The sequence below is a fragment of the Pelodiscus sinensis genome, chromosome 1 (genome assembly GCF_052426305.1).
Source record: "Pelodiscus sinensis isolate ZL-2025 chromosome 1, ASM5242630v1, whole genome shotgun sequence".
Classification (NCBI taxonomy): Eukaryota; Metazoa; Chordata; order Testudines; family Trionychidae; genus Pelodiscus; species Pelodiscus sinensis.
Window position 1 is genome coordinate 314,715,688 of NC_143052.1, and position 12,714 is coordinate 314,728,401.

General features: G+C 42.3%; 1 protein-coding gene across 1 annotated transcript; it reads right to left on the reverse strand.

The window, feature by feature from the left end:
* Window positions 1-230: 230 nt before the first annotated feature.
* LOC149525864 (maestro heat-like repeat-containing protein family member 2B) lies at window positions 231-12,154 on the reverse strand. Its single transcript, XM_089776451.1, has 10 exons — window positions 11,999-12,154; window positions 11,158-11,280; window positions 9,587-9,710; window positions 8,083-8,192; window positions 5,823-5,975; window positions 4,449-4,603; window positions 2,768-2,930; window positions 2,128-2,324; window positions 687-824; window positions 231-478 (listed from the first exon to the last, which is right to left on the reverse strand). The coding sequence occupies exons 2-10, from the start codon at window positions 11,272-11,274 to the stop codon at window positions 361-363; spliced, it is 1,275 nt and encodes a 424-aa protein (XP_089632577.1). The 5' UTR covers window positions 11,275-11,280; window positions 11,999-12,154; the 3' UTR covers window positions 231-360.
* Between the last annotated feature and the right edge of the window lie 560 nt (window positions 12,155-12,714).

Sequence of the window (12,714 nt, forward strand, 5' to 3'; positions counted from 1 at the left end):
TCTAAATGCACTCATTCGAATTAGCTTATTTCAAATTAACTAATTTGAATTAAGTTAATTCGAATTAGTGCTGTAGTGTAGACATACCCTATTTGCGCAAAATCTTGCCAATGTAGACGTAGCCTATCTATATCTTTCTCACTCTCTCTTAACCACCAACTAGAATAGGCAGCTAGGCTAGGCTGGTATAGGCCCCAAAAATAACAAAGAGAAAATGATTAAGAAAGGTGTAATGAAGTTCCTTATGAGATTTCCTTATAAAGGACACATTCTACTATCTAAAATTAATTCCTATGAACTGAACTGTACAATTCCTCAGAGAAAGGTAAACAACAGATAACAGCCTAATGGTGGAACTGCTCATACCTGAGCAAAGAAAGCTGTGCTGGTGACTCGCTGGTTTTCTGATGGGGAATTTACCCAGGGAAGGAGGCTCTGTATGATCTCCACTGTTATTAGGCCAGATCTTTGCAGAACCCTGGAAGACAAAAGGAACCACTTATGGGGCAGACTGTGCACTTCAATAGCTTAGCTGCTATGACCATACAACTCTAAAACCTACGCATGGAAGCTCTGTGTTTCTCACCCAGGGCACCCCGCACAAAGCTATACCTGAAAGTTCCCTGTCAGTCACTCTATTTGTTGCCGATCCCTGAGGATGAAGTGCTGTCTCCTAGATCTCTTACCTCACCAGCAAACACACCCCCTCGTGGTGAGTCTGCAGATTTTCAAGAAGCATCCAAGTTTTCTGCTTCCAGAGAGTTCTTATCAGCTTCTCATTCATAGCCTTGAGAAGCACAGCCTCTAATGCTTCAATAGAACGCCTGGGGGAAAAGAGGCACAGAACTGTAGTAACCAATAGAAAGGCACAGCCTAAGCAGTCAGGAAACCCCAGTTACTTGTCAGGTCTGTTGTTCATTGACAGTTCATCCATTGACAGTGTCCTGGGGACCACTGTTTTTGGAAGGACTTAATTCCAGGAGGTATTTCAGTCTCATACATCTCATATTACTAGTGTTGCTATGGACAATATTTTGCAGTCACTTTCTCCTATCTGCAAGGTGTATGGGCACTAGCACAGTACAGTAATATGGAAAAAATACACAACCAGACCCCAAAAGCTGGGACACAGAGAGATTAGTGATCACTAATGGATATTTTGGGGCCCTATGTCCAGCGAGATGTGACAGGGTGCTGAGAGCTTGTACTTGGGGTCAGCACTCTGGTAACTACTAGTACTAATTAGCTTCCCCAGAGAAAGCCTAATTGGATAGAAATGTACCTGATTGCCTGGCTAGAGTGGGGCTATAGAATCAACAAACCTATTATCCCATTAATAAGGAATCTGCCTAAAGGGACATCCACAGGACTGTTTGAGGGAAACAGAGAGCAAAAGAGACAAAATGCTAGAGGCATCTAGATAGACTTATGTGTAGTGCTGTGGAGGAGCCGGTGGTCGTGGTACATGTAGGTCTCAATGACATAGGGAAGGGTAGGAGAGATGTCCTGGAGGCCAAATTTAGGTTGCTAGGAAAGAGACTGAAATCCAGGACCTCTATGGTGGCATTCTTGGAAATGCTTCCAGTTCCACGCGCAGGACCAGCTAGGCAGGCAAAGCTTCAGAGTCTCAATGCGTGGATGAGACGATGGTGTGGGGAAGAGGGGTTTGGATTTATCAAGAACTGGGGACACTTTTGGGAGAGGGGGAGCCTATACAGGAAGGATGGGCTCCACCTAAACCAGGGTGGAACCAGACTACTGGCACTAAACATTAAAAAGGCCGTAGAGCAGTTTTTAAACTAAGAGATGGGGGAAAGCCGATTCGTGGAGAGATGCACGTAAATCGCAGGGAGACTTCTCTTAGAGGAGAATCCGTTGATAGAGATTCTCTAAGTTGTAGTCAGAAAGAGAGGACAAAGAGACTGAGGCCTGAGGAGGCCTAGATAGTAGTGTTTGTGTTGCCAGAGCTTGGTGGTTTCAGGGAACTGACCTATAGCAAGCACAAACAAGACTTTCTCATATTAAAAGCAGGTGATGGTAAGGTGCCTCATAACCCTGAGAACTCCTGGGGAGTGTCACACAAATGGACTGGGATTCTCTTTGTTTTGCTCCCTTTCTTCTAATTACCTGCAAGGGTTGCCCTCACGTAGTTGTTGTCCTTTTCTAAATAACCTCTTTCGGCTGCTCATCCTGGGCAAAGGCATCTTTTGTCCTAGGGTTTGGCTGATCTGCTGCAGAAGAACAGTGAACAACTCCGGGAACAGCTCCTGCACAGTTTTGCTCAACTGCAATGCTGACACCACTTCAAAGATGGCACATGTTGCCTGAAAGGAGAGCATGGTAAAAGAAGAGGTCTCTTCCTAACACTATCACACTCTCTCCCCTTCTGATACCTGCTGGACTAAATTCTCACTCCTGTCACTAACTTGATGAATGACCGAGAGCAATTCACTCCATGTGTGCCTTAGCGTCCCATATCTGTAAAAATGTGTACGACCTATCAAGGCATGTTATGAGTTGCACAAAACATTTGCAAAGCACTGTAAGAAATCTGATTCAAAGACTTTCTAATTGCCAGATATTATTAAGTGAATCAGCCACATACTCTAAATCTGCCATCTGTTGTTCCACAGAAAGCACAGCTGGAATCCAGGAAACAGTACTTCAGAAAAGAAGTGCCCATATGACAATATTATACCACTCATCTAGCTTTCCATCAGCATGTTTGTCACAAGGCAGAGAAATACATGTCTGTCGTCTAACTTACTGTGAGAGGTTCAGCAGCTGCTAAATGCAGGTCAGTTTCTGTCTCTGAGGTCATGCTTCCTTCTTGGCTTGTTGGAGTCTTTATTCTTTCTATTAGGACCTTCAGGACTTGAGGGGCGAGCAAGGGATCTTTCCCCAGAGATCTCCACAGCTCAGTGGTGTCACTGCAATTTAACAGAAGTTATATGTGACCCCTGGAGACTTTTGTGGCTCTGACTATATGCATCATATTCAAGTAAAGAACACATTTTCTCCTTGACTATGATCAGGGCTCACCAGCCGCACTGTCCGGCGATCTGCGCATGCACAGATCGCCCGAACCCGGCTCTTCCAGGTTACAATCTACACGCCATGGATGAGTAGATTGTATTATTTGTCAAGCCCTGCCTATGATGAGCAAGTTCAGAGTGCTGTCCTCCTTATATGGTCCTCATGTTTTACATATTGAGTTTCTAGTTACAGAACTAAGTTAAGTTACATTTCAGGTTACATTTCTACAGTGCATGACTATTTTGGGATCCTGGAGGTATCCCGAAATAGCTACCCCACATTTACACAAGCAGCCCGTTATTTTGAAATATTTTTCAAAATAATGGGCACACTATTTTGCCATCCCAAGAAACTTTGTTGCATGAGGGATAAGGGATGGCTTGAAATAGCACATTATTTCGACATTTGGTGCTGTGTAGAAGCGCCACATTTCAAAATAGGCTATGCAAAATATGATACGCAATTTGCGGAGTGCAAATTGTGCATCTTATTTCAAGTTTAGGGTGCTGTATAGACACAACCTTAGCCTTACTGCACCATAACCATTAATGCTAGACTTCAGAAGGAAAGGACACAGAGCTCTAATCACAGTTCCTGTTTTCCTACTTCTCAGTAGATATGGAATCATGAGCATGTGATGCCCAAAGATCTAGGGCCTGGGAGACAAGTTGAAGAAAGAAAAATGATCTTCCTACTAACTGGATGTACAACTATGAGAACAAATATTTGTGGCTAGCCCATGACCTCTTCACAAATGGCATTCCCTGGCCTCTATTTGCCAGAATGGGCATGTTCTGTTCACTCCCTATGGGGCACCTGGCATTGGCCACTGTCTGAAGACAGGATCCTGGGCTAGATGGACATTTGGTCTGACCCACTACAGCCGTTCTTATGTTCTTAGATTCCAGCACAGATGACTGATAATTCAGCTAGGGATGTTTGAATGAAATGATAGATATGCTTACCGCCCTGTCTTTAAGTACCAAGAATGACAACTCCATTCCAGCAGCCATACCCTTCCTGATACCAAAAGCCTGGTGCCCTATCCTTGCTAATCAGCCAGGAATTTGGATTTGAAGCTTTCATGCTACCAGAAAACGAACAGTCACTGGCAATTGCCAGGGTGATGTTAGTTCAGGGGTCTGGAGAGGCAAAAGTCCACTCCAGTGATGCCAGTAAAGGGAAGTCTTTAGGATGCCAAAGCAACTATTAATTAATGGAAACAGAATGAAACTTAATTTCTCCCTGCACCCACCTTGACATGGTCTTGGACCTTTCTGCAGAAAGACCCAAGCTATTAACCTTTAGGAATTATCTCAAACTGTCTGTGGCTTAAATGAAGCCTTACATCTTCCAGTGAAGCCGTGGGATCCATGGTTACCAAAATGAACACTGTAAGGAGCAGTATATACCTGTCCATCGGCAGAGGTTTGATGAGGAGGCTGAAGATCACTGCCTCTAGGTGATGGTGAGCAAGAATGGACACTGCCTCCACCAGGAACTGCCTCAAGCTACCCTGCTTGATGGTAGGCATATAATTATATATTCTACTCAGGATATCTGGCACCTGGACAGAATAAAACCAGAAAAAATGTCCCTTTTCCATTCTCTCCATTCATTCTGCAGAGCCAAAACGTTTATTTAGTCGTTTAGCAATTTGCTGTTCTTGTAGAAAATCCTCCCTTCAAAAAACAAGTATTTAGACATGGCTGCATAGATTTAACCCACAAACATTATGCATATCTCTGCCCATACCTGGCTGCAACACCGGGTTAAGACATGCTGAGGCCCTAAGCTATGTCAAGTTAAAGAGGCCTCATTGCATTTCCAAAAAAACATGTATTATTCTAACAGAAAGGACAATGAAAATAGAAATAATAAAGTTATCTATCTATCTATCTATCTATCTATCTATCTATCTATCTATCTATCTATCTATCTATCTATCTATCTATACATAGGCAAAGAGGCAAGTAAAAACTAGTAATTTGGGGGTATTTTTAGAGACCCCTCATTATCTGAGGCCCTAAGATGTAGTTCACTTAGCTTGTCTCTTGGGGCCAGATATTCTCTTTTTGCATTTTACTCGGAGTCTAATTTTTCCAAGCCTTTCATGGCTGGAAACTGTGACAACAAGATAGACAAATAATCAAGCATCTTCCTTTTCCCTTGGGGTACGGCTACACTAGCTCGTTAGTTCGAGCTAGGTAGGGTAATGAGGGCAAGCAGAGTTGCAAATGAAGCCCAGGATTTAAATATCCCAGGCTTCATTTGCATGTTCCCGGGTGCTGCCATTTTAAAATCCTCCTTAATCTGAACTCCGTGCCCGCGGCTACACGCGGCACGGAGTAGGTAGTTCTAATTAAAGATCCTAATTCCATGAGGAGTAACGGTAGTTCGAATTAGGATCTTTAATTTGAACTACCTAGTCCATGCCGCATGTAGCCGCGGGCACGGAGTTTGGAGTAAGGGGGATTTAAAAATGGTGGCGCCAGGGAACATGCAAATGAAGCCCGGGATATTTAAATCTCGGGCTTCATTTGCAACTCCGCTTGCCCTCATTACACTCCCGAGCTCGAACTAACGAGCTAGTGCAGATGTACCGTTAGATTATCTCTGTCTTCTGCTGTTGATTCCCCCATTGCCTGACTCAGGATAGGAACACAGATGGAATTAACTTCCAATCCCAGGGGGAGAAACAGCAAGACTTGTGTTCACTGCAAATGATGGCAAAGATCTGAAAGCCTGCAGGTTAGCCAGAAAAACCTCTCCAGCTTCTATTTTACCTCATCCAGCATGGCACCTCCACACTCCTTCAGGATGATCTTCATCCACAGACCGGCTGCTGTGGCACAGGAGGGGCTAGCAGACAGCATACCATCCAGTATGGCCTCAATAAAATCTGTGGCTTGTTCAGAGGGAAAGTACTTACTAACCACCTGTGGACAGATCAAAAACAGGAAAGATTGCAATGATAGTCGGCTCCAGTACTTTTAAGAAAGGAGGCCTAAGAGCTGTATTGGAAAATAATGTATTCATCAGCAAATTGCTAATTGGGCTCATATCTGGCAAGGCAGTTGCAATTAAAATTTTCTCTCTAATCTTTCTAGCTACCACATCTCTATTCTACACTAATAATATCAGGTTAGATCTTAGGTTGTACAGTTAGCACAACATTGTATGGGACAAACAGGATGTAAATTTCCAGTTTATATTCTATTATGTACATGACATCTTTTCACAAAATATAAAAATATGCAAAGAGATGCATGCACACAAATATAGGTTCAGGTAAACACACAAGGTGCCAAGACTGGTTTCTCAGCTTGATGTCCCGCTCACATATTTTCCCCCTGGATGGATGGATGGATGGATGGATGGATGGATGGATGTGCGCGCGCACATGCATGGGCATGTTCATGCAACTGTCTGGAATCTGTTTGTTTTTTACATGGCATTCATAGCATATACCTATGAAAAGCATGTTACTGATTACCCATGAATGCCTCACTCCCATAGCTCGCTCCAAGTGTGGAAAGACATCACAAAAGCATAAAACAATCATAGAATCATAGAATACTAGGACTGGAAGGGACCTTGAGAGTTCATCGAGTCCAATCCCCTGCCCTCATGGCAGGATCAAATACTGTCTAGACCATCCCTGATAGACATTTATCTAACCTACTCTTAAATATCTCCAGAAATGGAGATTCCACAACCTCCCTGGGCAATTTATTCCAGTGTTTGACTACCCTGACAATTAGGAACTTTTTCCTAATGTCCAATCTAAATCTCCCTTGCTTCAGTTTAAGCCCATTGCTTCTTGTTCTACCCCCATAGGCCAAGATGAACAAGTTTTCTCCCTCCTCCTTATGGCACCCTTTTAGATATCTGAAAACTGCTATCATGTTCCCCCTCGATCTTCTCTTTTCTAAACTAAACAAACCTAATTCCTTCAGCCTTCTCTCATAGGTCATGTTCTCTAGACCTTTCATCATTCTCGTTGCTCTTCTCTGGACCCTCTCCAATTTCTCCACATCTTTCTTGAAATGCGGTGCTCAGAACTGAACACAATACTCCAATTGAGGCCTAACCAGCGCAGAGTAGAGCGGAAGAATGACTTCTCATGTCTTGCTCACAACACCCCTGTTAATGCATCTCAGAATTATGTTTGCTTTCTTTGCAACGGCATCACACTGCTGACTCATATTCAACTTGTGGTCCACTATAACCCCTAGATCCCTTTCTGCCGTACTCCTTCCCAGACAGTCGCTTCCCATTCTGTATGTATGAAACTGATTGTTCCTTCCTAAGTGGAGAACTTGGCATTTGTCTTAAACTTCATCCTATTTACCTCAGACCATTTCTCCAATTTGTCCAAGTCATTTTGAATTAGTGACCCTATCCTGCAGATTAGTCGCAACCCCTCCCAGCTTGGTATCATCTGCAAACTTAATAAGCGTACTTTCTATATCAATATCTAAATTGTTGATGAAGATATTGAACAAAGCCGGTCCCAAAACAGACCCCTGTGGAACCCCACTTGTTATGCCTTTCCAGCAGGATTGTGAACCATTAATAACTACTCTCTGAGTATGGTTATCCAGCCAGTTATGCACCCACCTTATAGTAGCCCCATCTAAGTTGTATTTACCTAGTTTATTGATAAGAATATCATGCGAGACTGTATCAAATGCCTTACTAAAGTCTAGGTATACCACATCCACCGCTTCTCCCTTATCCACAAGACTCGTTATCCTATCAAAGAAAACTATCAGATTGGTTTGACATGATTTGTTCTTTACAAATCCAGGCTGGCTGTTCCCTATCACCTTGCCACTTTCCAAGTGTTTACAGACGATTTCCTTAATTACTTGCTCCATTATCTTCCCAGGCACAGAAGTTAAACTAACTGGTCTGTAGTTTCCTGGGTTGTTCTTATTTCCCTTTTTATAGATGGGCACTATATTTGCCCTTTTCCAGTCCTCTGGACAAGGGAAAATGAATGGTGCACAGCCACTAGGACAGTCACCTAGTGTTTGTTACCTTAGCCATTTTGGAAGATGCTTGAAACAGAGCCTCAGGGTCTGGAGTTGTTAGTGCCTCACGGAGACAACTCAGCTCCTCCTCTGCTGACCCCAGGTTAGTGCACTGACCTAGGATAGAGAAAAGGAGAAAAAGTATGGCAACATTTAATAAAACTGAACCTCTGATCCATAGATAATCATACAGGAGGATCTATGGGGTATGTTATTACCAGCTGTGTGTGAAATTTTGGCCCCACTAAAGCCAATGACGAAATTCTTATTGACTTTAACGGAGTCAGAATTTTACCGTCAGGCTATGTCTAGACTACATCCCTTTTTCGGAAAAGGGATGTAAATTAGACGTATCGCAATTGCTAATGAAGCGGGGATTTAAATCTCCCCTGCTTCATTAGCATAAAAATGGCTGCAGCTTTTTTCGGCACGGAGCTTTGCCGGAGAAAAGCGCCAGTCTAGATGCTGATCTTGCAGAAAATTAAGCCTTTTCCGAAAGATCCCTTATCCCTCCGAAAAAGGGATGTAGTCTAGACGTAGCCCCTATGTCTGAAAGTTAACAGTAATGGCATGTGATTCATTGTGATTCATACAGGATTAAACAGGCACTGTATTCTGTGTGGAGCATCTTTCTCTGTATATCTGGTTTCAGTAGCCACTCTGCTCTCAGTATTTAAATCTAATCTCATAGTCAAGCACAACTCATGTAGATTGATCTGAGGTTCTGATTTGGAGGAGAATCCCTCCACTGAACTCTCATTGTAAAAGAGATGGGGCTGACCAAAAGCTTAGGTAGGAAACCCAGGATCTTCGCTCACTTCTAAATCATGAACTGTCTCTTTAAGGGAAAGCTGTCCTGCTCTGTCATCTCCCTCTCCCCACCCCACTCTGCAGAGCGGGGGCATATGGGCATATGGCGGGGGAGAGAGTGTGTGTGAGACAATGTGTGTGTGTGTGTGTGTGAGAGAGAGAGAGAGAGAGAGAGGGACATGCTGGCTGCCAGAGAAATCTTAGAAACAGTGCCTCTTTAGATAGGCACTCCGTTACTCACCATACTTCAGACTGGAGCAGCACTATTGTATGTGTCCCTCTCCCCAAACTCTGCTCTGCAGAGATGATGACAGGGGCAAAGGGGTCACCCTGACTTCTGCACGTCTCCCTGCTCACCTCCCCTCCACACACCACTAGCAGCAGATAGGATGGAGCAAGGTCGGAGAGGGGCAGCTGAACACATGCTGCTGGCATGCTTGCTAATCAGCTGAGCGCTCCAGACAGAAATTCTGGGGAGAAGGGCAGATCTGGCCTGTGTGCTGTATTTTGTCCACCCTCTAATATTTGCAGATTATTTATTATTTGTGCAGTTCTCTTCCAGCAATGTACTTACAAGGCCCCAATCGTTCTGTTATATAAGTGTCGCTAACAAGACAGAAAGAATTACAGATGGAAAAAATGGTCATTACAACAATGAAAGAAAGTGAAGAGTTACTTACACCTGCTCATGGTCTCCTCACCTTGTATATTGAGAAGACAGTTGATACAGTCAACCACCCTCTGACGCGATGTCGTAACTGAAGCACAGGTATATGGTGCTAACAGCCCAATCAGAGATCCAATGTGATGAAAAGTTTCCTGAGGCTAATTTTAAAAGAATGAAGAATGAAAGTTCTCCGGCTATTATTTGCCTTCCTTATTGTGAACTCCATTACTGTACCTGGGTACGGCACATTGGAAAACATAATCCTTGTTGTACATGCAAATTGATGGGGTCTAAATTAGCTGTAGCACTCAAGAAAAATCTCAGAGTCATTGTGGATAGTCCTCTAAAAACATCTGTTCAACATGAGCTGCAGTTAAAAATGCTAATGGTATGTTAGGAACCACTAGGAAAAGGGATGAATAATAATATGATAAATATCATCATGCCACTGTTTCAAATCCATGGTACACCCACACCTTGAATATTGCAAGCAATTGTAGTCCTCCAACTTAAATAAAGTTAGGTTATAATTGGAAAAAGTTCAGAGAAAAGCAACAAAAATGATATGGGATATGGGACAAGTCATACAAGGAGAAGTTAAAAGGACTGGGACCATTCATCTTAGAAAAGAGATGCTTACAGGTGGGTATGATAGAGCCATATAAGATGATCAGAGATGCATGATATGGGTGTCCCTATATCTCTGACTGCCTGGGGCTGGGACTGGACAACAGGGGAGAGATCACTCAACAATTGCCTTGTTCTGTTTGTTCCCTCTGATGCATATAACATCCACCACTGTCAGAAGACAGGCTACATGAACCATTTGTCTGGGGGATCCAGAATGGCCATTCATGTTTTATGTTCTTATCTGATTAAATAGAAATAGAAATTCAACTTTAACAGCGATAGAAATGTAGCTGTGTTAGTCTGGGGTAGCTGAAGCAAATGCAGGACAATGTAGCACTTTAAAGACTAACAAGATTTATTTATTTTTATTTTTTTTTAAGATGGTTTATTAGATGATGAGATTTCGTGGGCCAGACCCACTTCCTCAGATCAGGAAGTGGGTCTGGCCCACGAAAGCTCATCATCTAATAAACCATCTTGTTAGTCTTTAAAGTGCTACATTGTCCTGCATTTTGCTTCAACTTTAACAGCCTGAGAGTATAGGAATGCATCTATGACACTGACACAGGCAACCTATGTGTGACCACAATAACTTAACAAGCGGCACTGCAATTGTATCAAGAGTCTATTTATAAAAAAGATGTGCTTCCTTATACAAGAGCATTTCACTGAAAGATTGTGTTGTCAGAATTTTCACTGACTTGCCCGAGGTCTAAGGAATGTAGGTCGCACTGTCAGATGTAAATATCCAGAATCAGATTCTGGTCTCTGTTCCACTTGTGTAAATCCAAAATAATGCCACTGAAGTCAGGGGCATTACCCTGGCTTTACACGAATATCACTGATCAGATTCTAGCTCTAATCCTTCAGTCCAGCTGCATCCTTGAGCATCCAAAGCTCCCACTGAAGTCAAGGGGAACAATCAGCATGCCAGAATGGCAGAACTGAGTCCTAAGTGTTAAGAACTCTCCTTACCAGATTTCTGGTGGACACATCGAGCTCTCTGAATACATAGGCGACCATATCCCCTGCTGCACAATTCTCCACACTTCCTGAACTGAGCAGCTTCAGGACAAAATGGAGAGCTGCCATCCTCACCTGCAAGGGTAGAGATTATGCACGAGTTATTATTATCTCTTCTGCATGCAATATGAGACAGGATATGAGAGTCCTTTTGCTTTTGCTTTTATCTCTTTGGAATAGTGGCTGAAGTACAAATGATTAACACATCTGTTATGTAAATTCCTTGCAACACTGGCTACAGAAGTACCATGCAAATGCCAGTTTTCACTTTCAGGTGACACTGTAATTCGGAAAAAGGCAGCATTTTCTCCTATAAATGTAAACAAACTTGTTTGTCTTAGTGTCTGGCTGAACAAGAAGTAGGTCTGAATGGACTTGTAGACTCTAAAGTTTTACATTGTTTCGTTACGGTTAACAAAAAATATCTACATTTGTAAGTTGCATTTTCACGCTAAAGAGATTGCTCTACATCACTTCTATGAGATGAATTGAAAAATATTATTTCTTTTGTCATTTTTACAATGCAAATGTTTGTTATAAAAATAATATAAAGTGCATAGTACACACTTGTCATTGTGTTGTAATTGAAATCAATCTATTTGAAAATGTAAAAAACCACAAAAATATTTAATAAATTTCCATTTTTAATCGCATTAATTTTTAGTTAACTGTGATTAATTGAAACCCTATTAATAATCTCAGCCTAAAAATGTGTCTCATTGCCAGACTCTCCACTGAGTGAAATACTTCCCAGATATTAACAGCAATACCACTATTCCACACACAATCTTACCTTAGCACTCTGATCACTGAGAGCAGATTGCACTGCCTTCACAATCAGAAACTTTCTAACTCTTGTCTCAGGCACTGAAAGATAAGGAGAAGTGTGCAATATAGTATATCTTTGTTCCAAACACTCATGCTCCACATTAGAATGTGTCCTGTGCCCTATTTAAGAGTGCTACCAAGCTTCACTCATATACAGAATCAGCGGGGAAAATATAGGACCAGACTCTGATCTCAGTTACACCAGTCTAAGTCTGAAGTATTTCCACTTCTGTAAATAGCACCATCATACTATCCTGATGGAAATATTGTAAGAGAGTTAGACAAATGGAGGTCAGTGAAGTTAGTCTGTGTTTACCACCAGTATAGCAGAATTCGGAATCTATTCTAGAGTGTCTAATACTTATTCAGTCAGGAGTACTATTTTGTTTTTATCTCATTATTATTAACATGCATCCGCCACAAGATTACATTTGTATTTGTACCTTGAAAATATTTTAGGCTACATTCAGCACTTAATTAACCCTGTTGATTTCTGCGTGACCACATGGGAGTAACTTAGAGCAGCACTGGGTCCCTTTAGTGAATTTCCAACCCTCTGGTGAGCATGCATCTAAAAGGGTGTCACAAGGAGAAGGGAGAAAAATTGTTCTCTTTGGCCTCTGATGATAGGACAAGAAACAATGGGCTTAAATTGCAGCAAGGGAGGTTTAGGTTGGACAT

What these genes read in the sequence shown, in the direction of transcription:
- LOC149525864 (XM_089776451.1), bottom strand. Translation starts at nt 11,274, where the DNA reads ATGGCAGCTCTCCATTTTGTCCTGAAGCTGCTCAGTTCAGGAAGTGTG. An exon ending in ATGTGTCCACCAGAAATCTG is followed by an intron (nt 9,711 to 11,157) that starts GTAAGGAGAGTT and finishes TTTTAAAATTAG; the next exon opens with CCTCAGGAAACTTTTCATCA. An exon ending in AAACCTCTGCCGATGGACAG is followed by an intron (nt 2,931 to 4,448) that starts GTATATACTGCT and finishes GTTAAATTGCAG; the next exon opens with TGACACCACTGAGCTGTGGA.